The 26,733-nt window shown below is 50.4% G+C and overlaps 1 protein-coding gene across 1 annotated transcript in view; it reads right to left on the bottom strand.

Annotated features, from left to right (window-relative positions):
* Positions 1 to 1,386: 1,386 nt before the first annotated feature.
* Positions 1,387 to 26,733, bottom strand: part of GRIK4 (glutamate ionotropic receptor kainate type subunit 4) — a 93,027-nt gene continuing 67,680 nt past the window's right edge. The window contains 11 exon segments of the mRNA XM_019623029.2: positions 1,387 to 2,444; positions 2,447 to 2,531; positions 3,037 to 3,155; positions 5,598 to 5,726; positions 6,890 to 7,115; positions 9,010 to 9,175; positions 9,281 to 9,454; positions 11,229 to 11,338; positions 16,263 to 16,376; positions 23,162 to 23,365; positions 24,338 to 24,445. Of these exon segments, the coding sequence (XP_019478574.1) occupies positions 2,167 to 2,444; positions 2,447 to 2,531; positions 3,037 to 3,155; positions 5,598 to 5,726; positions 6,890 to 7,115; positions 9,010 to 9,175; positions 9,281 to 9,454; positions 11,229 to 11,338; positions 16,263 to 16,376; positions 23,162 to 23,365; positions 24,338 to 24,445 (1,713 nt within the window). The 3' untranslated portion in view covers positions 1,387 to 2,166.

Consider the following 26,733-nt stretch of genomic DNA (forward strand, 5'->3'; position numbering starts at 1 on the left):
TCGATCCAATCTTGGGCTCCCGGTGGAATTTGCAGAGATTTCTTACTCGAATTACCCCAGTTTTATCAGGAGATGGCCGTTCTGGGAAAGTGCCTTTTGGGCAGCAAAGTGCTTCAGATCTCGAACTGCTTTAGCACTGAGCAAAAGTGGCCAACAATAGCTTCAAAGATGAGAGCAGGAAGCTGTGGGGGGAGGGATGTAACCCATCCTGGGCATGCAAACGTGTGCCAACAGCCCCCAGGAAATGTGCGCAGCGCTGGCTCTGTGGAGGGCCCCTATAGACTGTGAAATCTGTAGGATTGTGGCAGTGAGCAGAAAATGCAAGGCCCTACAAAAGGTATCCACGTGTCAGCAGCTTTTACCCATCCACTGCTACTCCATGCTGCATTTCTGCTCTGAGCGCATGCACTGAACAGAGGGGGGAAATAATGACAGAGGGCAAAAGGGACGTGAAAAAATATCTCCCTAAAATCCAGACCTGGTTATCAAATACGATATAGGCGGAGAAAGGTAACAGAGGAGATAAAGAGCAAGGGCAGAGAGAAACTGGGTGGCTTCTCATCATTTCATACCCGACACCCCCTGTCTGAGCAGATGACTGCAGACCTTTGGAGCAGCAGAGGAATCACATCAGGCTCTGACAAGCTCCGTCTTTATTCAGTGGCATGAAAACATCAGCTCTCATCAATGATTCATGAAGCCTTTTCTTCTGCTAATCTGTAAATAAATTTTAAAAAGCAGCTTCTTTTTGATGAGTCTATTCTGCTGTTCGTAAGAACATATCGGCCTTTACAGGCAACACGGGTGTGCTCAGGGGCTGCTGTCAGCATTGGGAAGCACGGGGCTGGCTGTGCTGAGCTCTACATCCAGCCCAGCAGCCTGCCCTCACCTCCAGCCCCAGCTCCTTCCACTGGGGATGAGCTGGCCCTCAGCAAGCTGCCTCGTAACTTTTTCAAGTGTGGACAGGGAAGAAAAGGGATAAAAAGCGTAATTATACAAGGACATCTTTTATTTCAGTACATTCAAGACAAAAAGAAAAGAAAACAATTCGAGAACAGGATGTACCTTCACTCAAGGCTTTATCTCCCCTGCCCCTCTCCATTTTCCTCTCTTCCCTTTTACAGTCAGAAATTGCATAGAATTTGTTTTTTCAATCAGAAAATTGAACTCGGCACTGTAGAACCCACGTCAGAACCACGCGGAGCTGCCGCTGCTGCTGGGGAAGTCAGAGTTTCTCACATGAGAGCCCGCTCTGATGGCTCTTGCAGTGCTGCTGAGAGCGACATGGGGAGCTGGAGGGGTTCCCCTGTGCTCCCTGCTCTCCTTTCACCTTCCTCAAAGGAATCCCAAACCCACACCCCCAAAAAACAGAAAGGGGACAAAAAAACCCAACCAAAGCAGATAACCCCAGAACTAAACAGAAGACACAGAACCCCTGAAATTCCAGGCGTTTCAAGGCCTCTTTGAGATCACTGTGTGTGTTGGTTGTTTTTTGGCATTTTAATATATATATATATCTATGTATACATATATATTTATATACATATATATGTATGTTAACTCTTCAGACTGTCAGCGTGTGCTGCTTCTCAGGGGGAGTGTGTCCCACCCTTCCTCCCTCTCTCAGCCCAGTGCCACACTCTAGAAAGGAAGAAATCCAGCACCTGACACCCAGTGCCTTGGAGACTAAGTCCTGAAGTACCCCAAAATGAAACAAAACAAAAATAACGACTCTCCCCTTCCCATCCCTCATCTGTACCAAATAAAAATTCCCACCCTCCCGCCCATTGAGATCATCCCCTGTGAGTCAGTGTGATGGGGAGACAGCGTAGCATCCTTCCTCCTGGCCCGGGATGGAGCAGCTCTGAGATCAGCACTCGCCCCCACAGGGGTGGGTGATGCTGTTACCCCGATCCCCACCGCGTCCCTCCTTCCCACCTCGGAGCTGCATGGGGGCAGCTCACCTGAGGACCCCACTCCCGGTGCATCCTCTCCAAAGCCGACCCTCCGGCCAGGCGTGTGCGTCGGCCCGACAGCGCTCTGCCTTGCTCTGGAGAAGCTGGGTAACTGCTTTTAATTTAAAAACAAGTTTGACATTGTACAAGTCCGTGTTCTGTAAAATGGAACAGGACCCTCTCGGCCCACCCCGGCTCCCCCGCCCCGGCATTACTCGGGCTCGCTGCTGTTGGTGGTCTTCTCCCACTCCAAGCTCTCCTCGCTCTGTGCAGGTGAGCCCGGAGCCGGCCGTGCCCGAAGCCCCTGGAACCTGCGGCACTCAGGGCAGACGCGGATGTGCGTGCAGCCTCGGGCGACCAGGGCAGCTTCTTGTGCCAGTCTTTGTGCCAGGGGGTCTGGCTCTCCCCCACTGCACAGCTTCCCGTTGCTGAGCGTGGTCGTGCTGCGGGCTCGGCGCTCCTCGGGGATAGCGGGGCGAGTCCGTATCATCCCCCTCGCCTCCGACGGGGGTGGAAACTGTCCTTGCAGAGGATGATGTTGCGCAGCTCTGTCACCATCTCTTGGCACACCGACACCTGGAAGGCAGACCAGAGAGATGCTGCTCACTTCAGTGCCTTGCGCCCGCTCTGGATCCCGATGCCAAAGCGCTGTGGGCCCAGGTTCAGATTTGGCCAGTGGATTTTGATGCCAGCGCTCAGACCCCAATGCTTGTTATAGCCCAAGAGATACCACCTCTTGTCAGAGCCCCTCCTGCGTTCTGGACTCCCAGAGCAGTGTGGGACCCAAACCTACCGGAGGCCCGAATCCTCAGATGTTCCAAGCTTCAGGGAAGGGACCTGCATGCTGTGCACAGCTGATCCCTTCAACAGCCCCAGAGCACCCCATAGCCTCGGCTGCAGTGGGATGCAGGAGTACCTGAGATGTCTGTGCACTTCACACCCAGCCACGTGCACCCAGAGCTCTTGTGCACTTGAAGTCTGGGCACTTGGAGCACTCTTCTCAGGCTGAGCAGAGCACAGCTGAGCACTCCACACGCAGCAGTAAGCACAGATACACTTTTAGGACATTGTCAGGTCCTACCTCTGACTGCTCAGAGTGCCGAAGGCTCCACAAAAATTCCAGCATTGCCATAAAAATCGCTACGATTAAGCCACAGATGAGAACCACGAAGATTCCACCAATGTTCTCCATTCCCAGGCCTAAAATAAAGCAGAAGAGACAACGCTGCGGGGAGGCAGGCACAACAAAATGCAATCCCTTGCTGTTTCCTTAGCACTGCGCGCTCCCAGCCAGGGACCAAAAGCACAGAGCCAGCACTGTCCTATTAATAGTGAGCTGCATGACTCAGATGGCAGAGCGAATGCCTCGCAATAACTGCACGATCGAAGATGCGCTCTCAGAAACGATGATTTTGCAGATAAACAGCGACTGCATTGGAGGGAAGTACAAAGCAATTTGTGGACAAACCAAGAACAGAGCAGGGGAAAAATGGGAGATCAATCGAGCACATTAATACCTGCAAATTATTCACCCAGCTCTTGTTGCTTTGAACTCTGCGGATGAGCAACGCTGTTAGAGGAGCAGAGATGAGGAAGACAAGAAAGGGCTTTAAAGGAGGCTGGCACTGAGAAAACCTCCTTTGATTGCACTACAAAGTGCTGTTGAAAAACGATGACAGCTGCTTGTGTTGCAGTGTGAGGAGAGGATCCAGGCAAGACCACAACCCAACGCAGTTGGATGTGATGTGGGGACGTTGCACAGGGGTACCTGGGATGAGGCTGGGGGCTCTCTGGTGGTCGAGGAGCAGTGCCCACCTCTCAGCACTCGCTGCCCAAGGAACTGCTTTCCTTCTCTCGTAGGCTTGGCCTCAAGTGGCCAGAGCTCTTGATAGGGCTGATTACTAAAAAGCATGCAGTGCTTAGTGCTGAGGTGATGCTACAAGGCCATTACTCAACAAGAACATCTATAAAAACCTTCCTCTCCCCTCTGTAACATTAAATCAAAGAGCAGGAATCAATGATTTATTGACAATCTCTGCATGGCTCTTAGACATAAAATCTCACCAAAATCCTTGTAAATCGCTGACCTGTTTTGTTCAAAAACTCAAGAGGTCACATTTCTCCCTCTTTCTCCGTCATTCTTTTGGCATTGCCTCTGGAGCAATCCAGTGACTGCGTAAATCAGCCCTTCGCAGGGAGACGTTTCCACTAAGACAGCAATTGCAGGGCAGAACACATCACATAATCGCTGCTCAGACCCAAGATAAAGGCCATCCTCTCCTCACAGCATCTCTCCTGGTTGAATTTCAGGCCAGTATCGGGCTCTCATCATCCTGCCATGGTTTCACCCGGATGTCAACTCAGGTACCCAAGCTCACCTGGGAGGTATCTCTTTCCTCTGTATACACATTTTATTCCCTCTACTGCCTCAAGTCCTCCAAAAACACTTGTGCTTTCTCTCTGCTAGGATATAGCTGGGCATTTATTAAGAAGGCAAACAAGCCACAAAAAACATTGTCTCATCCCCGTTTCACTCTTCACTAGGTATGTGACAGCACTCTCATTATCATGACCAGCAGACTGCAGTCTCTCACTTTTCCCCAGCTGAGAAAGTGAAACACAACAGAAGGGCACAAAGCACCACAACAACCCATCCAGGGTCACAGAGCAAGGCGGGCATTGGCAGAACCAGTCCAGGAGCATCTTTTCAAACCCACCTCCTCACAGCCCAGAATTCTGAGTGCATGGAGCCTGGAGGAAATCCACAGAAGAGGAGCCTCCATCTTGCATGCTTGCCTTCTTCGGCAACTATTTCACTCCTCATCGCCTTGTGCTGAGGTTGGATGCCTCAGGCTGGCCCAGGATGTCCTAGCTGCTGCTTTGAGACCACCAGCCAGGCTCTCTCAGTCCCAGCAGGGTCTCATCCAGCTGCACACGCACCCCAACAACTGCTGCAATGTCAGAGAAACAAGTGAGCAGCCATGCAGCTGGCTCTGCTCTGCGTCTCTGCATTCAGAAGGGTCAGGACCCTCTCCCTTCAGCTGGGAACCTGCTGGCCTCCCAAAAAATGCTTGCTGAGGAAAGGGCGACTGCCAAAAGAAAAAAAACCACAGCAACTGCAGGAAGCTGGCAACTGCTGCACTCTGGGACATCAGCCTAATGTGGTAGCCTTTATGGCAATTTGCATAGCATTACTCAAAAGAATTTGCTCCTCAGTTTACAGATGCACTAATAATGTCCTTGTGTCCCTTCCCTCAGCTTTCACTCAGAGGCACTAAGCAGTGGGCCCGTGGTGGAGATCCATCTCCCTTGAAGGAACACGGGATTTTGGTCCGATCTCTTTAGCCATCCATTTTCCCACGTAATGCTGCAGACATTCATTAGAAGCTAATTTACCCTCCATATGCCTCCAATATTTGTCATTTGGTTGTTCCTGCTATCTTTGCCCCAGGCAAAAACACACAGCATGAGGCACCACAGAGCTGGTTGGCTCTCTCCTTGAATTGTGAGGGAAGGAACTGCAGGTCAGGAGAAGGGGAAAAAGTAATTCTTTGGCGGAAAACCCAGCAACACACACGTGCAGATGGATCTCCATCCTCGCACGGCTGCAGAGGAGGCTCCCTACAGAGCAGCACGGCGTACCTTTGGCCCGGTGGTCCTCCTCCTTGGGACACTTGCCTCCTTCCCACCACTTTCGCTTCAGGATTTCCAGCCGGTTGTTCTCCTGCAGCTGGAGGATGGCCAGGTCGAACTCATCGCGGAACACGGAGCCTGCAACAGTGAGAGGTGGGCACTAAGGCACCGCTGCCTGCACACCAAGACCCACAGATGGCACGTAACAAATTAGAAGGGAGAGCTGCAGCTTCACGGGCAGGAGCTGAGCTGGCAGCTCGGTACCAAACTGCTTCTTAAACCACAGAGGTCCCTCTCCTGTCCATCTGCCTCCAGCATCAACCTTGCTCTATCACTCATGTTTCACACTGGTGCACTGCAATGGTACAGAACCCAACACACAAGCAAGGCATGGGAGAGGATGCTCCGTGCTCCCAGGGGTGCTGAGGGGCCGTGGGAAAGCCCACAGCTCCACTGGTAACTCTGCACTATTGTCCCAGCAAGCAGCATTCTGCTCCTCTTATCTGCTACAATTTCGCTGCTTAACAAGACAATGTCAGAACAAATTTAGTCATGACAGTGAGCTTTTGTACTCACAACCGGGTTACTGTGACTTTACAAGCTTACTCATGTCAGCTAAACTACAGTGACTGCCTGCAGGAGGGTTCTGCGTCATCCAGCTTCACTTTGTATTGCAAAGTGTGGGTGCTTGAAGCCTGGAACTGGCCCAGAGATCGGTCAGTCATCTGGAATAACAACTGCTACCTCCTTTTCCTCTGCTGCCCTGGGAAATGGTGTTCTCTTGTTGGCTCCCCTGTTTGAAAGACAAAAACCTGCATTTGTTGAAAGCTGATTGCTGGGTGAGATAGTTACTGAATTGTTGGGCTCTGTCCTGGAGTTTTCAGAACCACCAGGTGTTAAGATGCTACAGCAATTGCACCAGCATTACTTTTAAGGCACTTCTGAGATGAAACAAGGAGCACAAAACGATTCAAAAACACTGGTTCCAAAAGGGAAACCGTCAGCAAAGAGCGTATATGCAGCAAACAAGCAGCAATTTTGAAACATCTTGCACATGAATTATTGAAGGAGCCACAATCACGTGTCACGGGGCTCTGGACCAGAGCTGGCTCTCGCACATATGGCTCTGAGTGTGCGCCGTGGGCAACTGCTGTGTATTTGATTTTCCTCCCGAGATTAATAAAGGACCCCAGGCAGAGCCGTGAAACGTGAGATCGGCTTTAGAGCCGGCTCAGCCTTTCAAAATGCTCCGGTCCTCTGCTGACAGCTGAGAAGGACTAGAATTTGTCTTCACTGCCTACCGACGGGCATGCCAATCCCGTAGCCCTTGGTGTCCAGAAGGCCCCCGACCTGCGTGAGGTTGCAATTGCGCTGACGATAATACTCGTTCATGGTGGACTCCAGCAGGAAGGCGTAATTGGAGTTCAGCACACGCGCGATCCCTTCCTCCGTGCTCTTCACAAAGACACTGGGCTGCTTGGAGTACATGTAGTTCCACATCCGCTGGTACGTCTGGTAGCGGGAGTTCTGCCAAGAGAGAGCTGCAGGTAAGGCAGGGGGAGCGTGTGGTGGCATACAGCCCTCATTAGACCCTCCTGTAAAAAGGCTACGATGTGGAGGGGAGTCGAAACAGGTTTAGTGCCTGATTCACAAAGGGATTTGGATGCCTAATCTCCAGTTATTCCAATGAGATTTAGAGGTCTGAATGTCTTGGTGGATTTGAGACTTTGTTGGCGAGGCTGGGCATGAAATGCATACCTAATTTCAATAGGTTCCAGCAAATCTCTTTGCAGGAATTCCGTTTTAGAAAAAATACATAATTTTTGTAAAAGCGTATCAAAAACACCCAGCAGAATCAGAGGAAATAGCTCCTGTTTGGTTTAAGCCACTCTGTGCTTCCCACACCCTTGTGCTCAAACAGTGCACTAGTCTCAGACACTGCCAACCCAAGAAGAGCACTGAGGTCCAAGGGCAGAGTCAAAGCTTGTTGGAGTTTACTGCTCCATCAATCTGGATTTTGTACCTGGAGTCTTTTCACTGACTGCAGTGAACTAGACCTCAGCAAGCCCCAAATCTCCAGAACATGCTGGTGGTCGGACCTGCCTTGCTTTGGTGGAGAGAGGAGCTAATTTGGTGGCTTGCACACTGTGACAGAGGCTCTCAGGACACTGCTGCTGCCCTTGTCCACCCAGCTCTGTCCTCTGTGCAGTCGCTCGTGCAGGGACAGGTGGGCAGGGTGTGCTCACTCCCAATTCACAGCACTCTTACACACCAATCCCATGTGTTAGCAGCCAGGGAAACTGCTGCCAGGACAGGTTGCAGTGCAAGGTGCCTCAGCAATGGATGTCTCACGCAGCCAAGAGCTGAGGGGTGAGGACAGCCTCAGCCATGTCTGTGCAACCCACTGCAGCACCTGACTCACCGCCCTGACAGAAGGTATTGCAAATGGTACAAGAATACCTTGTGCTAATTTCCTTTTTGACACGGGCACGCACAAGGCAGTGCAGAGCTATGACAGGATTTTAACCTTGAAAGTCTGCCTGAAAAGGGATGAGTGCCTCATATGCAGCCACTTTATTCACTTGGGCTCTTCAGCTCGTTTTAGATGTGATGTTCTGCTCAAAAGAAGTTTTTTTTTTGCCAAACCCCTGAAGGGTGGAAAGTTGAGCTGAAAAGCTCAGGCTCGCTTGAGAGGTTTCTCAGGCTTCCTGGTTCAGTTCAGACTCAGAGGAAAAATGAGAAGAGCTTTCTGCCCTCTTGGTATTTCAACATTCAATAAACAAATAATCCTCAAGCAGTTCTGTGTGCATTCAGAGCACTGCAAAAAAAATGCACTCATTTGTTTCCTTTTTGAATACAGCAGGGAAGACAGAAACGAAATTGAGCTAACCAGTATTACATTGGCACATACTTGACTCGTATGTTTCCAGAGTCGCTGACCCCATATAGACTCCGGTTTACACCAGCACATTTACATAAGATATCTCACTACTTGGGATTGCAAATGCTTCTTTGCTTACCCAACCCAAGTGACACTCATGGAGAACCTAAGATCACGCTGACCATGCACACAGACCCACAGAAATCTGACTGCAAATGCTCAGCTGCTAAAGACAACATTGTGTCATCACTGTGACATGTGGATCTGCACCGCCTTCCTGCCTACCTGGTAGGGAACTCCTAATATTGAGTTACTTTCTGAGACTGAGCTGGAAGGATCCCTCCACCACTCAGCCCCTCAATGTCCCCAGTGGAACTGGCCCAGTGCTGTGCTACCAAGCAGCCAGGGCCCCCCAAACGTCCCCAGTGTGCCAGAAACCAGAACGCAACACACCAGTGAGAGGCATGGCAGGCTGAGCAATGTCCAAATCTGATTCAAGGCTGCAACCCCCACCCTAGCTAGCAAAAGAACAGGGTTTACTTGGAAGAAGGTCATGCTGGAGCCGCCATGAATGGTGCCATACTCGATGGTGGTCTGGTCTGCCAGGTCATCTACAGACTCAATGGGGACGTCCATGCGCTGCACCGTGAGGAAGGCAGCCAGGTTGGCCGTGTAGGAGGAGATGATGATCAAGGTGAAGGCCCACCTAAGGGAAGGGAAAGCAAGGACGATAAGCTGAGATTTCCCCATGGGCTCATCTCCATCCCCACCCTGGAAGAGAAGCCCTCCCTTAAAGGAAGGCTGGCCTTACCAGACTCCACTGACGCAGCGCGTGGAGAGCGCCTGGGGGGCGATGGTGGAGCCTTGCTGCATGAACCCCCCGACAGGAAACCACAGGCTGTTGCCCAGTGAGTACTGGTTGATGAGAAGGTTGCACCTGCCTTGTGAGCAGGGGTGGGGGCTGTACCACTCATAGGGCGTCAAGCTGCAATGACAAGGAGAAGGGAACACAGGTAATTTGCTGGGAAATGGGGCACTTAGGAGAAACATAGCAGGAAAAGAAAAGCTGAAAAGCCCTAACTCTCCCGGAGGCAGTTTTTTCTAAGGAGGAAACTGCTGTCAGTTGTTGCTCAGGGCACAGAGCTGTGTGAAATGTTCACCCTGAGATTCAGGTGCCAGAGGCTTTGCTGTAAAATGTGCAGAAGTTTTGGGAGGCTCTGCTGAAGGGCATGGGCTGGAGGGAGACCGGAGTCCTGTGTGCCAATTTGCATCACAGACAATGACAATAATTCCAGAAGCTCATGGTCTTGATGTGAAATTGAAATCAAACATCTCCTGCTGGGATCCCTGCCAGATAATGAGCATCCATAGCAAGTTCCAAAGTGGAACATGTTAAGACCTGACTGCACAACATCATCGAGGAAGAATGGTTGCAATAGGCTGCTCCAAGGTCTGGTGGCCCCAGCAAGGTCTAACCACAGGTTTAGTTTGAGGCCATGTACTCTTTGTTTCAAAACAACATTACGCTTTCAGAGCTCACAGAGATGGGACAGGGGTGGTAATTGCAAATAAACAACAGCATGTCACTGAAGTGATGGCAGCCTGGCTCTCTTTTTGGGCTGTTCTCACTCTTCAGTTCCCTGGTTGCTAAGAAAGTCTTCTAAATCCTACGCTGCCATTCACTATATTGCTAATGGTTAACAAAGCTGGTGCTCGGGAGGGTTATTTTGGGGCTCCTGCAAATGCAGCTGCAGGGCTCTATTGCAGCACTTCACCAAAATGAGGCTTTCATATCTGCATCTCTCACCTCATCTAGAGGCACACGACTTAGGAGGACAATGTTTAAAACATGCAGAGAGGGGTTGGAGGGGCACCACATCTCAGCCTGCAGAGAGTGCCCTGCTCCATTATTCAGTGTTTTCTTCAGGACTACGCATGTGAGGCTGTAATGGGATTCAAAGAAAGCATTAAAGCCCTGTCAGCATGACAACTTCAGCCATGCTAAGGGACCAAGTGGCAGCACGGTTCCATTTTTTGTAATGAGGAGTGGGTATTTGCCACGTCCCGAAGCAGCGTCCGAGCCCTGAGCACACCTCTGGAATGCATTTCCAGGACACAGCTGAGCTGAGTGTGGAAAGGTCCACCTGTGGCACCAAATGGCAACGTTTTGCCATGAGGTCAGGGAAGGCAGCCCTGGAGCACAACCCCCGGGCCTCAATGGGAGACGTGCTGCAGAAAAGTGCTTGGTGACATTTTTTAAAGCTGATTTAAATTAGTCATAGGGAATCGACTGAGGGCTGTCAGGCGAGGCTCTGCACATCAGCTGGGAGCTCTTGAAGGATATTAATGAACTTCCACTTTCTGAATACATCGCGTTTTAAAGGACCGACACCAGTACTGGAGTTTGCATTAACATTTCTGAATGCATTTGTGCTGACATCTGCCCTTTACGGCCAAGACAAGTGCTCTGCTTTTTCTGCTGTAGACTGAGCACTTCTAGGGAACAGCCTCATTTGCACCTCGCCTCAAAGCTCCTCCTGCCCTTCCCAAACAGCTTTTGGCACTGCTCGCAGCCATGCCCGTGGCCATCCAGCTCCAATGGGTGCCCAGCAAAGCCCCGTTCCCAGCTGATGGGGGACAGCAGGACCCCATGCTGGTGGCCTGGGGGACATTCCCACGTGCAGCCCCTCACCACGGGGCTGGGAGCGTGACGCTAGATGGCACCGCGAGGAAAGGAAAGGCAACAGCAGTCACGTTACCGAGCCACCAAGAAGAGGACGCAGCTGACGGCCAGGTAGGCGAGCAGCATGAAGAGCCACACGCCGGGGGAAAAGGGGTCCAGGAAGGAGAAGTAGCCAGGCTTGCGACCCTGCAAGGCAAACAGATGAGAGTTTGACCTGTTTTTCTACACACAGAGTGATTCATTCTGAAAAGGACACAAAGAGATGCACCTGCCTTGCTGCTGACAATGGCTGGGAGGGGCAGAAGGGAAATACAGCAAACGGGGATTTGCAAAAGGCTTGCAGGGAAGGAAAGCAGAGAGGCAGTGCCACAGGTGAGCCAGCCCTGCAGGAATCCTTTCCTAAGACCTTTCCTCTCCCTGGCACAGCCTCCTTTGTTCCTCCAGGCAATCAAATAGGTGAAACGATGGAAAATTAAGGCACCCACAGCACTTTGCTGGGACACGCTGTGCTGCAGGACCGACCTGGGAGGGAGGAGCCCAGATCTGGAGCTGTTGGTCGCCCACAGAGGATTGCTGGGCACAAAGGGGCTCCCAGTGTGAGGAGGGGTGGGTGGGAACCTCTGCAGGAAGCAAAGTGGGGAGAACACATTTTAATGCAAAAAAGGAAAAAAAAAACCAACATATTTGCAATATTTCTGGCTCGCTTTCTTCTGCCTTCAGACATTCCTTTGCTACAAAACTCAATACAATTATTACTTTTATCTCAGAGAAGTGATATTTTTATCTTCGGGATGCGTCAGAATTTCCTGCTTCTACTGCAGCAATGCCACCTTTCCTTGAGAAGTAACACCTTCACTGCTAGGAAAATTGGGCTGCTCAGCTCTTCAAGTACACTCAACTCACAAGGACACGCCACCACCGAAATCTCGTCAAGTTTAGCAACACTGGGATGAAAGAAGGATTAATTTGCAGACGTTTCTCTCAAGCTGAACTCCCATTCTGCCCAGTGGGGGAAAAGCAGCTCCCAATTTATCTCTGAGCAAACTCAATGTCACCTGAGCAGGGGTGTCCCAAAATGGGCTGCGTGCTGCTCGCTGCTCCTTTACACAGAGGCTGCTGCTGGGGTTGTCTCTGATACACAGAGCCCTCATTTTTCTTAGTCTGCTGCCTTAACTCTGCTCATGACACTACATAAACTAATAGCAGCTGGTAATAAATAACAGCTCACTTCAATTGCCACAGCAAACCCGGTGCCATCCAAGACCCGTGTGCTTCAGAGCTGCACTTAATCCCAAGGCAGTGAGTGATTTTCTGTTTTCACAGAAGTCTTTGGGAAACAGAGTTGAGTTCTTTTGCCTTTTCTTCCTTCCCCAGAGCCAAGAGAAGTATTTGAAATTCTGTTTCCACAAAAACACTGTTTTACTACTGAAATATTCCTACTCTTATGCAAAAACTGAATTTCACAAGGTCTTCTTAGTTCTTCTAAAAACTGGGATGTTGCTAGAAAAGGCAGTAGTTGTTACACAAAGACCTTCCTGAATATAAATACCTCGGGTGCTGTGATGTTCCCAACTCCAGTCACCAGCTGGGACTGCACTCTTGGAAACCTACAGCAAATTGTTGGGAGAGCATCTCCTCCCGGGTCCTTAAGGAGGGGTGGACTTGGAGGCTGGGATCTACATCAGTATTTTCAGTGATTTGGGCTTACTGTGCCTTTTAACAAATAGATAAGGTAGCAATCAGTGGTTCAGACCTTGCAGAGCCCATTTTCGAGTCAAATTAAAGTCATGTCCCAAGAAAAGGTTCTGATTCTCTCCTAGCTTTCATTCCAGAGCCTCTCTTTATGGTCCTTTTTCATACTGGATCATCCCCTTGCTCACCTTTACTGCAGCAATTCTTGTTGTTGCTGGAAGATGAGACCATCTCACTGCTCCCAGCTGCTCCTGTCTGCACCTTGCTGGTCCCAGCTTGAGGATTTTGGACTCCTGGATGCCAGCTGGAAGCCCAGGGCAGGCATTGCCAAAACTCTTCTCTTCAGCAACCACCCGGCATTCCAGGATGCCCTGCAGAAGCCTGCTTCCCTTTATCATCTACCTGGTAAAGCTGCCCCTCTTTCACAAGTGCTCAGAAATGAGACAGACCAAAGGGAACAGCAAGGTGTGACCACCTCCACCTCCCAGCCAAGCAAGTGGGACCTTCCCCAGCAGCAGCCCCAAGCAGCTCACCCCCGCCAGCATCCCACAGCTGGTGGGGGATTCCTGGGCACTGGCAACGTCTCAGCTGAGCCTCCCTTGTGAGATGCTCCTGTAGCAAAGTTCCTCGCTGTAATTAGGGCCACCATGTCTTCTCTGTGTTTCTGGGGCAGTTTGTCAATAAATTATGCTCATTAAGGAAATTGCATTGGAAGCTTTAAGTTTCCAGCTTGGCAGTGACTCTCTCCTATGACTTTACAGTAGTAGTAGTTCTGGTTCTTTTCAGCTACAGTCATTTTCAGGCTGCTGCTACATATTCTTTTCATTCACAGTTGAGGATAAGAATAAAGATATTCTGTTCCCACGGAGGGCACAAACTCTCTCTTATCTGTCTGTTTTGAAGATGGGACTGACAATATCAGGCGTCTGTCAGATATTTTTAGCAGGTCCCAATACGGCTTTGTTAATTGGAAGAGCTATTTTTCCTGGAATAGAAATGTTAAAAGTGTCCAATAATTGATGAAGGCCTCCTGCATATCCTCAGATGGAGGCAAGAGAGATTCATTCAGTGGTTCCTGGAGCTAGAAGAGCTTTAAGATCCCTTCCAACCCAAGCCATTCTGTGGTTCTCCGATCTCCAAGGTCTCTTCCAACCCAAACCATTCTGTGCTTCTTTGCTTCCTGGAAGCCCCCATTCTCAGCCAGGCAAGGGCAGGCTTCTGGAAGGGGGGATGTTGGTGACTGCAGAGCCTGACCATGCAGCTGGCTCCACAGGAGCCTTGCAGCTCGCTGCCTGCCTGCAGAACCCAGGGACTGGCTGCTCAGTTGGTCCTCCCAGCTCGTATCTTTGCAGCACTCAAGCAGAACTCCTTCAAGCCTCAGTACACCTGTCCTAAACTCAGTTCTCCAACTGCATGCCATCTCATCTCAAGGGAGAGCACAGAAGGGACTTTCAAGGCGCATCAACAAGGACCGTGTGCCAGCTGCTCCCTCAGTACCTTTCACAAAGGCAGGTGTGAGCAGAAGCAAGTGTATGCAACAAATAACCATGCCTTCCAATGCACCTCTGCGCAGAGCAAAGCACCAGACACCTGCTCCAGCCCTTTTCCTTAGCCTGGTACAGCTCAGGACCCACCATCTACCTCCTGCCCTCCACAGCAGGGATGTAATAAACAAAAAAAGCCTTTTCTCCTCACAGCCTGCAAGTCAGAAAGCCTATTAGAGTCCCCGCGTCAGAAATCCATACTTGATTATATCACAACAAGTGAAATTGAGAAAAATGACAGCCCCATTTAAAGCTGCCATCTTCAGTTATGTGTGATAAGAGACGCAGTGTGGTGGCTGGGTTGGGTGGGTGGGGAGGGGAAAGGGGGGGAGAAAGCATTTGCAACCTGAGTTAAATGGAAATTCACATAAAATGTCATCACGCTGGGAGGAGACTGGGGCATGGAGGCTACTTCTCAGCAAGGGATGTGTTTGTGCTTATTTATGAGGCTACGTCTGATCTGAGCTGTGATGAACATACGTCAGCTGCAATTTCTGACATCACAGGGGTGTTGGTGGGGTGCAGAAGGGAGGGCAGGGGGCTGCCTCCAGCTGCTCTGCAAACCCCATCTGTATGGAGAGACAGAGCAGCGAGCTACCTTGCCTTTCCCCACTAATTCAATATTTACCAGTTTAATGAGTTAATCACTGCCCACTTCCAGCTTGGCAGGAGAAGCTGGGGAGCTCCAGCTCTGGGAGATTGCATTCTCTCTGCAGCCCTAATAGGGCCATTCTGTGTCCCAGCCACAGCTTTCATCACTGCTGCAGAATGAGCTCTGACGATAGCACGGGACTGGCTGCAAAATGCTTCCTGTGACCCTAAATATGAACCCTGCTCACTTTGGGATGTGCTTGAGCTGGGACACAGCTTTCCAGTGTCATGCCTGTACCACTATGAGGAGCAGACGGTCCCTGCCCTGAAGAACTTGCACTCAAAGTGTCAGACACATTTGCATTGAGTGCACAGAGGCAGCAGCACATGCCTTGCACTTAAGCAGCACTTACATGCAAGCCCTGCACTGACACTGCTGCACATCCTGTGAGGCGAGTGATGCAGCCTCATGCTGTCCATGGAATGGGGCCTCACAGGGACTTGCTGGGCTGTGGGAAGGACTGGGGGCAGAGCACAGCTGGCAAGCAATCCCCAAACATTTAAAGATGTTTGAGAAAGCAAGAAATTCAACTATAATCCCAGCCACACGGCACCACAGAAACACCTCTGGATACACGGGCAGCTGGGTGCGAAGAGATGTGGCTGGGAAGGGATGGTTACCTAAAGGTCTGGCCCTTCTTGATCAGCTAACAACCAATCCTAATACCCGCACGTAACAGAAGAAATGGAATTTTAACTAGATTTTAATTACTTGTTTGTTCTTGGCAGCAGCAACTCAGTGCAGAGAGATGTATGCGCAAGTTTGTTTATATTTGTACTGAACACTGCATCTTTAACAGCATCACGAGTGAAGAGAGGGGGCTGGGAAAGGCAGCTCTAATTGTTTTATCCTTTTGGCTGTTATTGTTGAGATGACAGGAAATCGGGACTGTAATTCTCATCACATTCAGCACTGTGCAGAGCACGTTTCCCAACCATAGATTGGGAACAGTGGGATGTCCTGCTGGAAGGGACTGGGATGTCAGTGCTTGCCTTCTGCAGCGCCTGGGATCTGGGAGCCCAGGGTTAGAGCCAGCAGGGCAATGGGAACTGAATGCACTGAGCTGACACAGGGCAGAAAGAAGGAAATCAAGGTCCAGCACATTTGTGTTTAAATAGGAAAACCAAATGTTTTTATGAGCCGTTCACTTTTCTTCTATAACGAGGAGCTTTTGCATGCAAATAATGGAGGCACATAAATGGTCATAAAAGAAGTCTCTTACCATATGAACTCGGTAGAGAATGCTAATTCCCAAAGTCATGAATGGCTTAGAGAAATCAATCACCTTCTCCCGCTCCGCAGTAATCGTCAGCCCCGCCACTGCCAGGTCGGCTTTCTGCAGAGAGAGGGAAGCAGAGGAGGTGAGTGCAGGGAAGGACAGGGAACAGTGGGACATGGCACAGTGCTGCAAAGTGAGACTGGGCTCTGGGGAGAGCAGCAGGAGTTCACCCCCATATGGATTTCACACGAACCCTTCTCAGACACTCAAAGCACAACCATTTCATGCTCTGGACCGTTCTTTGCTCATTGCTGCAGGCTGCAGGCTGCTGCTCCCACAGCCCCAGCTTGGCACAGTGCTCTCCTTCCAGACAGGGCATAAATGTTTCCAGATTGACTCGCAAAGCAAATGAGATTGGGGCAAAAAAGAAAAAATAAAATAAAATAAAATACTTTCTTGCGATGTTAATATCCTCGCAATATAGATAAGGGATTTGAATTTTAAACATTATTTTTATTACTACAGCTCTTCTAATGTCTGTAATTGCTTTCTGTAAAAACGAAACCTCCCCCGTTCTCCTGTACGCTTGTTTGCCTGCTTTGCAGGATGACAATTATGCATGTGAAGAAAAAGAAGGGGAGGGGGAAAAGGAAAGCTATTTGCACTTGTTGTCCCCGAGTTTCATAGGTCTGTGCAGAAGCCAAGGCACCATCAGGCCTGACGACTCGATAAAATATGCAGCTTATCTCCCTGGATCCATGCCCTACTTGCAAATGCATTGCACAAAGGCAAATTTACGGGTGCACCCCTCTCACCGCGCTCTCTGCCCCTGCTCTTGTTCTATTTCCTTAGGAAAAACAGGGCTAAGTGCCTCCGGGCCAAGGTCTGCCCCATGTTTTTCCATCCCCACCACGCTTAAAGGCAGATGAGGAGAAAAGCCAATAGAAGGCAAGGCTTGTAGAAGCCCTTCAGGAGCCTGCAGGAGGAAGGGGAGGCAAAAGCAAGGCACGGTGATTGGCAAGCCTGCCCACCAGCAAATAAGGAGCACAGGTCACGGAGAAGGTGATATTTCACAGTCCACGCAGGACGGCTTTATTGGACAAGACTGGTGCCAGATTTCTGCAATTGTTTCCAAGCAGCTATTACAGATTCCTGCGAGGTTCAGGCTGGAATGAATTATGAGCCGGGGAGAATTTCTGCCTAGCCAGACATTTACCCACAGGGTTTTTTAAAGGCACTGGTAATCATAGCATTGTGCACGAGCACTTCAGCCCCATGTAAACAGCAGCAGATTACAAAGATGGGATCAAGTCATCTGTGGAACACGGTGTGTAAGGAATTTTATCGGCAGGGAAAGCCTAAAGCTCACTAAATCTCCCTTGTCTATTGCTTATAAAGGTTTGCAGGTACCATTGTCCTGGGGAGAGCACTGCCAGCAAAGCCCTTTGCAAAGATACAGCTTAATTCTGACAATGGATTACTTGAATTCAGTTTGGAGAACTGGGAGAAGTCCATCAGCAAATCCACAGACCAACAGATGTCAGGTACGCTGCACCAAAGGTGCATCAAAGATCAAAGCCCTGAGCACTGAGCTGCTGGATCTGGGGGTGCCCTGTGCTCCCACGGTTGCTCTCAGCAGCACCTGCAGAACCACCACGGGCATCTGTGCAGTGCACCCACAACCCTGCCAGAGCCCCTTTCTTTCTGTCCATCCCCTTCCTGCCCAACCTCTGCCCTTGCAGGGCCAGCACTGGAGCTCCAGCTATATGCAGGCTGCTGGAGTTTGTGCCCATCCCCACCTGCTCCCTGCAGCACAGACCTGGCAGTGCTTGCAGCACTGCTCTGTCAGACTCCCCCTTCCTCTCTCCCCAGGCTCAGAAGTTAAGGGCTGATTTCTGACAGTGCTAAACTTTGATCTGGGAATGGCATGCGATGTGTTCTCTGCCTGAATATCATCAATTTCATGCTTTTGACTTTGCTCCCTGATGTTCACAAAACTTGTGTGATTCAGTGAGGTCAGCGTCTCTTGGTTACAGAGCTCTGCAGCTCTCTGCTTTCCATCCTCCCCACCTGAGCATGGGTAGCAGTTACAGTTTTGAGCCTAAATGGTGTGTTTGGGGAATAAATGGGTTTCGTTTTCTGCTCCTGAGCTCCATCCACTCCTGGGAAAAGGGAAATCAGGAGGGAAAGGATGGGGGAAAGAGGGGCAAACAGTGTGTGATTTTCAGCCTTCCAGCACAATTTCAGCTATAAATGTCAGCATGAAATAGGCTTAGTAAAAGCCTAGGGCATTTGGGGAGGAGAAACCTCTCAAACGAGGCCAAACTTTTTGCTAGGTGAGGGGAAGCTGTCTGAGATAAAAGCAGGAGTTGCTGTGGCTGTACCCGGCACTGCCTGTGGGAGCAGCCGAGCTGATGCTGCCATTGGGAAGGATGAGAAAAGCACAGGGAATGAGCCAGGCTCCTGAAGAGGAACAGCAATTAAGCAGCTTTAAGAAGGATAATGCAGGGACTGCCAGCCCGGAGGAGGCATCCGTCTCCTCACTGGGGCTGCTGACAAGGCTCATCAGGACGGAGTGGTGATGAATGGGGCTGATGTCAGCCCAGTGGCAATCCACTGTCCAGGTATGACACAGCACGCAGGGAGAGCCCGAGCTGCGTCAGGCTTTGTGCTGACAAAACAGGGACAGCCCTGTGAACATGAAGCTGGGATTTCTTGCAGGAGCACCTCGGTTCATAAATCCCCCAGGCACACGAGTGCCCTCTGCACTTGCGCTACCAACACAGTACAGTGTGGCTGAGGTCAGGGAAAGCTTTCCTTTTAAGTGGCTTCTCCAAAGCCAAAATCAGCTGTCAGCCTCCAGGACCCACCTGATCGCCAGCACAACTCTGGGACAGGCAGCATCTCACTGAGCCTCTTCAGCAGCAGAGATGCTGGCTGCTGGGCCGATGCAACGAGTGCTGCTGCTCCAGACTGTTAACTGGTCACTCCAAACTATTTTTCTAAGGACATGCATGAATCCTGCCACATGCAAAGTGACAGCCAGAATGCCCCAGAGGCTACCACCCTCCATTTAAATTACTAACATGGATGGAGCGATCAGCAATCAGAGCAGAGATCAGCACTAGGTCTGCTTCCATCTGCATTCCTTCACCTGCACTATCCCTAGGAACTGGAGGAGAAAGCCTGTGCCAGGTGTTCCCATGTCCTTAGCACAAGCCCATTCCCTAGGAATGGGACCCATAAGCCTGCAGGGACACCCACTCAGCTCCCACTGCACTGACCAACCTGCATGTGCAAAAACCAACAGCACGTGCAGACCCCATTTGCTCACAGCCCCCCACACTCCCTCCCCTTTTCCCCCACTCTCCCATCTCCCTCACCCCCATTCTCCCGTCTCTCTCATCACGTTTGCAGTGCTGCACTGTGCACACAGACTCCCCCTCCCTCCATCACCCACGCACAGCTTTTCTCACTCAACACCCACTGCAGGACTCTGCCAATCTGGGGATAACTTCTCCATCCTTCTCCCTTCCTTCCTTTCCCTTTTTGGAGCAGTTGGAGGAGAGGGTCTGATTGTAAAGCACCTCCATGCAACTGATCACTAGAGACTGAGCTGGAAAACCTCACCCCAAAAGCTTTAAAGTTCTTCCAGCTCTTGGTGTTGGTGCTCCTGAGCAGGAGGCATGAGGTGCACAGCCTTATCCTACGATTCTGTCATCTCCCTCACTTTAAAGACAGCTTTCATCACTGCTAATCTCAGCCAGATTCAGACCACTGATGCAGAAGCCAAAGGTCTGGTGTTACTGCACTCCATCTTGCTCCCCAAGCGATGCTGTGCAGAAGCAAAAAGCAGGATCTTGCTCTCACCAGCCTCTTCTCCCTTGATGCACCCTAGAACGCCTCCTGCAACAGCACCAGCCCCACACCAGCCATCTCCTCAAGGAGTAGCAAGAACGCTGAGCACTCAGCAAGGACATTTAACACCCAGTAAGGATGCTGAACACCAGCAACTCGCTGCAAGCTGAGGTACAGGCACCGAGCACAGCCACCAAAGGGCTCCACTACCCAGACAGCAAATCCAGCCGTGGCGGAACAAAGAGAGAGCTGTCACGTTGCCTTGAGAATACATCTGTTGGCTTGTAGCTAACTAGTGAATTCATTTCGGCTTGAGGACGTGCTGGGGAGAGAGAGAAAGAGAAGACAAGACAGCATCAGGGAGTCAAAGCCAGGCTCTGTACTGTGGTAGGAAGAAGTGAGCCATAATTCTTTCAGCCCTATTGTCCCCAAAGGCTCCAACTCCGAACAATAGGAGGTGGGAAGATTTGCTGCTCCCCTTGTTTGCTTGTTACAGATAGCAGGCGTGTAAGGTGTCAGCCTGACTGCTGGAGGCTGAAGTCTGCTGATGCCAGACCCAGCAGGGCTCAAGGGGAAACCTGCTCCATCCTGAGAGCAGCCTCACTGCCCTGCCTGGCAGACAGGAGCTGTGCTTGGCTGTCCCGGCCCGCAGCGATTGATCAGCTTGCTACTTTCCCAGTTTGAGACATCTTTCACTAAGGAATGGGTCTGAGTCCTTGCACGTGATTCCTCCCAGGCCACATCTCCATCAGACCACAGTGCTTACAGGTTTCCAGATCTGAACACAAGTGTGATAGAGGGCACAGACTCAGGAGCCCCCGCTGCTTTTCCACCACCCCACAGCCAGCCCAGCCCTGTGTTCCTCAGCTCCTCAGCAGTTTTGTGAGCAGGTCGATAAGATACATACTTGTCAATTTGGTTCAACAACAAACTTATGTTTATTTATACCATGCCCTTCTCAATCATACCACAGCGCACAATTAGCTGTAATAGAATTTTCAACGCTTAGGAATAAATCAATAGCTGGTTCATCTAGAAGCAGTAAAATGAAACACTTTTCCCATACAGCCTGCAGTTGCTGTGAGCTTCATTGCCACGGGGGCATTCCAGAGATGATAATAAAATAGTGGAAAGGTATTGCATGGAGCTGGATATGCTTCTGAGTTTCCAACCCTGTGCAGTGTGTGTGTCAAACCTCACCTCTGGGTCTGGGATGTCCTGATACCTGTGGCAGGTCTGTGTCCTGACTAACGCCCTCCCTTGAGCTGGAGGGAGTGAAGGAATGAAGGCACTGATAGAAGAAGGCATACAGCCAGCAGACCTGCTCTTCTGCTTGGAGTGGTCCCAGGGTGGGATGCATGCACACAGCCAGCTCTGCCCTGCCTGACCCCATGACCCATCACAACCTAGGAAGAACAAAGCAGACAAAATCTTTTCCCTTTTTCAATTTTTGATTCAGCCTCACATGAATTTGCCAGCTCCTGCCAAAGCAGAAAGAAAAATTCTCCTAAATAAGGCTCAAGCTGAAGAAGAAACAAATTGTTTCTGTGTGAAGTTAAAACACTTATCTCTACCAAAAAACACCCTCCAGAAGCTCACATTTAATGGGGAGGCACTGCCAGGGTCAGCAGGCCAAAAATCTGACGGCTGCTCCCTTCCTTTGCCTGCACAGATCACACACTGCTCCACGCGCCTTCCTCCTCGCCTCCCAGAAGAAATGCTGCAGAACTGTTTTATATGTACTTGTGTGTGTGTATATATATATATACACAGAGTGAAAGATGTATAAAAACTATGCCAATAGCCCTGAGCATTTGCAAACAACCGTACAGAAGGCTCTTCGGGAGAGGCAGAGAGGGGATCTCAGCTGGCGTAAGGAGCTGGCACTGCTGGGGAAGGTGACCCAGGGGGGACACAAGCTGAACAGGGACCACTGGTGTGTGCCCTCCCCCAGCCCTCAGCATCTCCCTTACCCCCAGAGCTGCTCCACCTGGCTCTGAGCTGAAGCTCCTAAGGGAGAACTGAGCATCAGATGGATACTGGGGGACATCATGTAGGAATACTCACCTCAAAGCCCTGCCCGGAGAATCAGGGGATGGGCTTGGGCCCCTGTTCCTCAGCTTTGCACGATGTGCTGCTGTTGGGAAGGTAATGATGGGGCAGCTCAGGTGCTTCTCTAGTACTGAGATTCTCAAAAACAACCTCACTGTGGATTTGCCACCGGCTGAGAATCTGTCACCGAGTTCTCATGGGCATATCGGTAATGACAAGACAGTGCAGGAACAAGTGAGCAAGGAAACAGCGGTTTAAATAGCATCAATCTTGATGTTAGCTTTGGCTAAGCCTGTTTTACTAAGGATCTGGGAGCATTTCATGAAGTGTATTTAAGCCCTGGGATCCCTGGGGAAGGAGCACCTTCAGTGCAGAGGAAAACAGAGTGTGAGCGGGGGGGGCTCAGGCTGGAGGAGCTTATAAATGCTACCAAACCCAGCAAGAGCCAGCAGCTCCTTCCAGCTGCACCGCCACGAAGTGGAACCGCAGGAAGATCTCAATGCACGCAATGCAAACGAACAAACAAAATGTTCCTCTCCAGAAAACAATACTCAAAACCAAGGCACCGAAATGCCAACAGTTCTCTGGGTAGAAATGTGATTTCTACTTCCTCTCTGCCCCAGTCAGTGTATTTTTCTGACCCCTGCCAGTCCCTGTGTTTTTTTCCATTTCAAATTTTCATTACATCTTTCACAGGCAGAAAAAAAAACCAAACCCACAGCATTCGGAAGAATTTCAGAGTCTGGGCAAAGCAAACAGCCCTGGGAGTGCCCAGAGGTCCCAATGTCTGCTCTGCCTGCCTCACTCACAGCCACACCAACACAACAAATGCATTTGCAACCCGGAGAACACATTAATGAGGGAACCTCCGGTCAGAGCCTCGCACACAGGCTAAAACCCTCATCCATCCTGGAGCACTTAATAAAGCACTGGGGCTTTTCATTGCCAAGTCCCACTAGAACCCAGCTAAAAGGAGCAGTTAATTCACTTACCCGAGCAATCAGCTCCCCGACCATCCCTGTCCACGTGCCGTTTGCCTCAGGGACTCCATAGACACCATCGCCAACCAGGTGGATCTTATAGTTGAAGCGTAGGATCTCTGCCAGCTCCTTCAACATGTCCACACAGAAGCCCTCGTAGCGGTCATTTCCTTCCAGCTCCTGATGGTTCCACTTCAGCATTAAGTAAGGGTTTTCCTGCATCGAAACTGGGCAGCTGTCATTCCCATCTTAGCCGGGGCAGCACGGTGTGGAGGGGAGGGGGCTCTGCTATGAGGCACCAGGACCAATCTCTTGTCCTGATACATCCCTATGAGACAGCTCACCAGATGGCTTGGGAACCCAAGGAAAGGCCAGGAGAGCCATTTCTGCCCCGATGTTCATTGGCTCCACCTGTGTTACGGGATATTCTGGAGGTACAGCAGGTTCATCCCGATCTAGGATATGAACCAGAGCCAAGGGATTGCCTCTGGTGGCTGCTTCTAGTATGTGCTAGAGCAGCCCAGTGACCACCTGAGCTCACACAGGATGCACAGAGCCCAGACTCTTGGCACAGAATTTCTTCCCCACCTTGGGCTCTTCTTCAAACTTAATAAGGAACAGAGGAATAGTGCCCAGAATGCTTCAGGATTTTGAGGGGCATTAAGGCAAGAGCAGAAGCACTGGAAAAAACATGGGGTAGCCAGCCCAGCATTAGATAGGGAGCATCTCGAAGAGGAATTTGTCATATGTGGATAGTGGTGCCTGTACCTGTGAAGTCATGCTTCATAGAAGTTGCACCCATCTTAGCCAATTTTAGTAATTATTATGGGTAGAAGGGACAACTGTCCCTTCCAACTTACCAGCTGTACAGAAAACAAGAACATCATTCAGAGATGAATGTAAAATGGCAACTTATCCCCATCCCAGCCCTCTCCCCAGCTGCTTCTGAACTCATCAAATATCATTTCCATATGAAACATCAACTTGAGTTTAATTACACTGTCATGAATTGTCCTCAGTGCTGTAATTAGAGATTTGATCGTCTGTTCTTTATGAAATCAGCGTGCAGCACTGCGTAATGGGGGCAGAGAGGGGTAGGAGGACAGAATAATACTCTGTCTGATTGACACCCCTAAGCATTGGGCTGGCAACAGGCTAATGGGAACTGCAGGTGACTCCCTCACTTACCAGGATGGTGGTGACGATGAGTGTGGTATTGAACAGGCTGTCAGATATGTTGGAGGAGAATATCCTGTTGTCCATGCTGAGTCCTTCAGAAACGTGCCAGTGGCCGATCTGGAGAGATAAACAACACAATAATGAAATTTACAGGGCGAGTTACTGTATGCACCCACCATATGGCTCCGATGACTGACAGCCAACAGGCTGACCCTGTAAAAGGAATTTAAGAGCACTCTGTTATCTTTGCAGCACACCCTGACAGAGGTATGGCAAGGGGATGGATGGGCTGGTACACGAGCCTGGTGGCCCACTGCCAGGCCAAAACCTTCCCCGAATGAGGAGAACTTCAGGAGGTGCTGAAGTGCTGTGATTTCATGGTGAGAGCTCAGAAATGGGGAGATGGGGCTCCTGCCTCCAGCTGCCTCGCCTTGTTCTGTCTCTGTAACATGTTTGAAAGCAAGCAGAACCCTTGCTGTCCTCCTGCAGGTGTCTGCCATTAATTCTGGTGGCAGCACTGGGGAGTTGACCCCAGTGCTGGAAAGAGTGTCATGACTCAGCTGTGACGCAGGTTTCAGCAAGGGGGAGGAATAGCAAAAATCCTAATTTTAACTCAAGAGTCTCATCCGCCTCCCTCAGAGCTCTGGACAGGGAGACCAGCACCTCCAGCACGCAGCTCAGAGCACGCAGATTGGGATCCTGTTCCCTCACACCCTCCAGAAGAACCTTTTCTTTTCCCATAGGTAGACCAGAAGACATCACGCTCCTAAACTGGGAGATTTGCCATTCAGTCCATGGACACGGAACCCTTGAAGCACACCTTCAGCTGGAACACAGGACAGGTTTGACCCAGCCTGCATTCCCCATCTCTGCACAAAGGACTGTCTCTTGTTGCAATGGTGAACAACCACCCCTCTGCAGCAACCGCTCTGCAAGCAAGGGATCAGCCATAAACAAGGCCGCCTTGTTGGTTTTTTTCCCCCTAGATTTCACAACCATAGATTAGTGACAGATTAACTTCAATTTCAACAGCCTTCACTGTTCTCCAATTCATCTCTCCCCCGCTGGCATATTGAGACTAATTGACCGCCTCCTCCTCTGGCAGCGCAGCGGATGTGACCTTGCTTTTAGCACAGCACCAAAGCCAAGTGCTCCCAGTGCTGGGGTCCTTCACCTCACAGTGCCCCATTCCAGCTCGCACAGTCCCCTCACAGCATGACAATACCACTAATTGACTTCTTGTGCTGCCTGCCAGAGCTGAAGCTGAATGTGTCAGGGGATGCTTGGGATTGTCAGATCCCTCTCTGTCTTGTAAGATGGATGTCAAGGTGATCTTAATCATCTCTATCTACATATGAAGAGCCTTTGAAAAACAGAAAACAAATTCATCTGCAAAGCGCGTTAGGAAATAATCAAATGCTCTGCACAAACGTGGTTGAGATGGTCCCGTTGTTAAGGCTGTGAACTGGGACTTCAGAGTTTTCAGGACGCGGGAGTTTTTAGTAGAGGATGTGATTGGTCTGTATAAATACACCAGGTGGAGGAGGCCCATCACAGTGAGGTAGAACAGCTTTTGAAGCTAAAATGATAGCGTTAGCACAAAAAAATAAATAGATAGAAACCAGCCAGAAATAAACAAGCTGGAAAATCAGAGGAGGGCTTCTAATGATCAGGAGAGCTGAAGTGACGGCAAAGCTTTCCCAGGAGAGCAGTGAGGGCAGTGCAACCACCTGGCTGCAATCTGGAGCTGCCACCTTTGGAGACGGATGGTACCACCTGGTGGCAGGCTGTGGCCAGGTGCAGAAGTTCTCTCCGTGCCCCTGCAGTCCCCTGCAAAGCACCACGGGGCAGGAGGTATTTCTTCATCTCTGGAGAAAGAAAACACCAAGTCTCAGCATGAACCACCCAAGGAGCAGGTGCATGAGGCTGGGTAAGCAAGGAGGTGGCACTGCTCGTGACGTTGCCGTGTCCCCACAGGCAGACAAGACCCTTCACATCAGCTGCTTTGCAAAAGGGGATCAGTGGCACTTTGAGATTTCACATCTCTATTGCAAAGTATCAGTAGCCAAGTGCTGGCTCCTCTGCGCCTACAGCTCCTCCACTCAGATCACATCAGTGATGGCCAGGCTTGTGAGCTCCTCATGGTAGGAGATGACAAAATACCACTTGACTAATGATTTTAATGAAGTCTTCTGCTCAGTGCTCAGTGGTGTCCCCCAGGGGTCTGTGCTGGGTCCGGTCTTGTTCAACATCTTCATCAATGACCTTGATGAGGGGATAGTGGCCACCCTCAGCAAGTTTGCTGATGATACGAAGTTGGGAGGATTGGCTGACACGCCTGAAGGCTGTGCTGCCATTCAGCGAGACCTGGACAGGCTGGAGAGCTGGGCAGTAAGAAACCAGAT

This window comes from Meleagris gallopavo, chromosome 26 (assembly GCF_000146605.3).
Source record: "Meleagris gallopavo isolate NT-WF06-2002-E0010 breed Aviagen turkey brand Nicholas breeding stock chromosome 26, Turkey_5.1, whole genome shotgun sequence".
In the NCBI taxonomy this organism is placed as follows: Eukaryota; Metazoa; Chordata; class Aves; order Galliformes; family Phasianidae; genus Meleagris; species Meleagris gallopavo.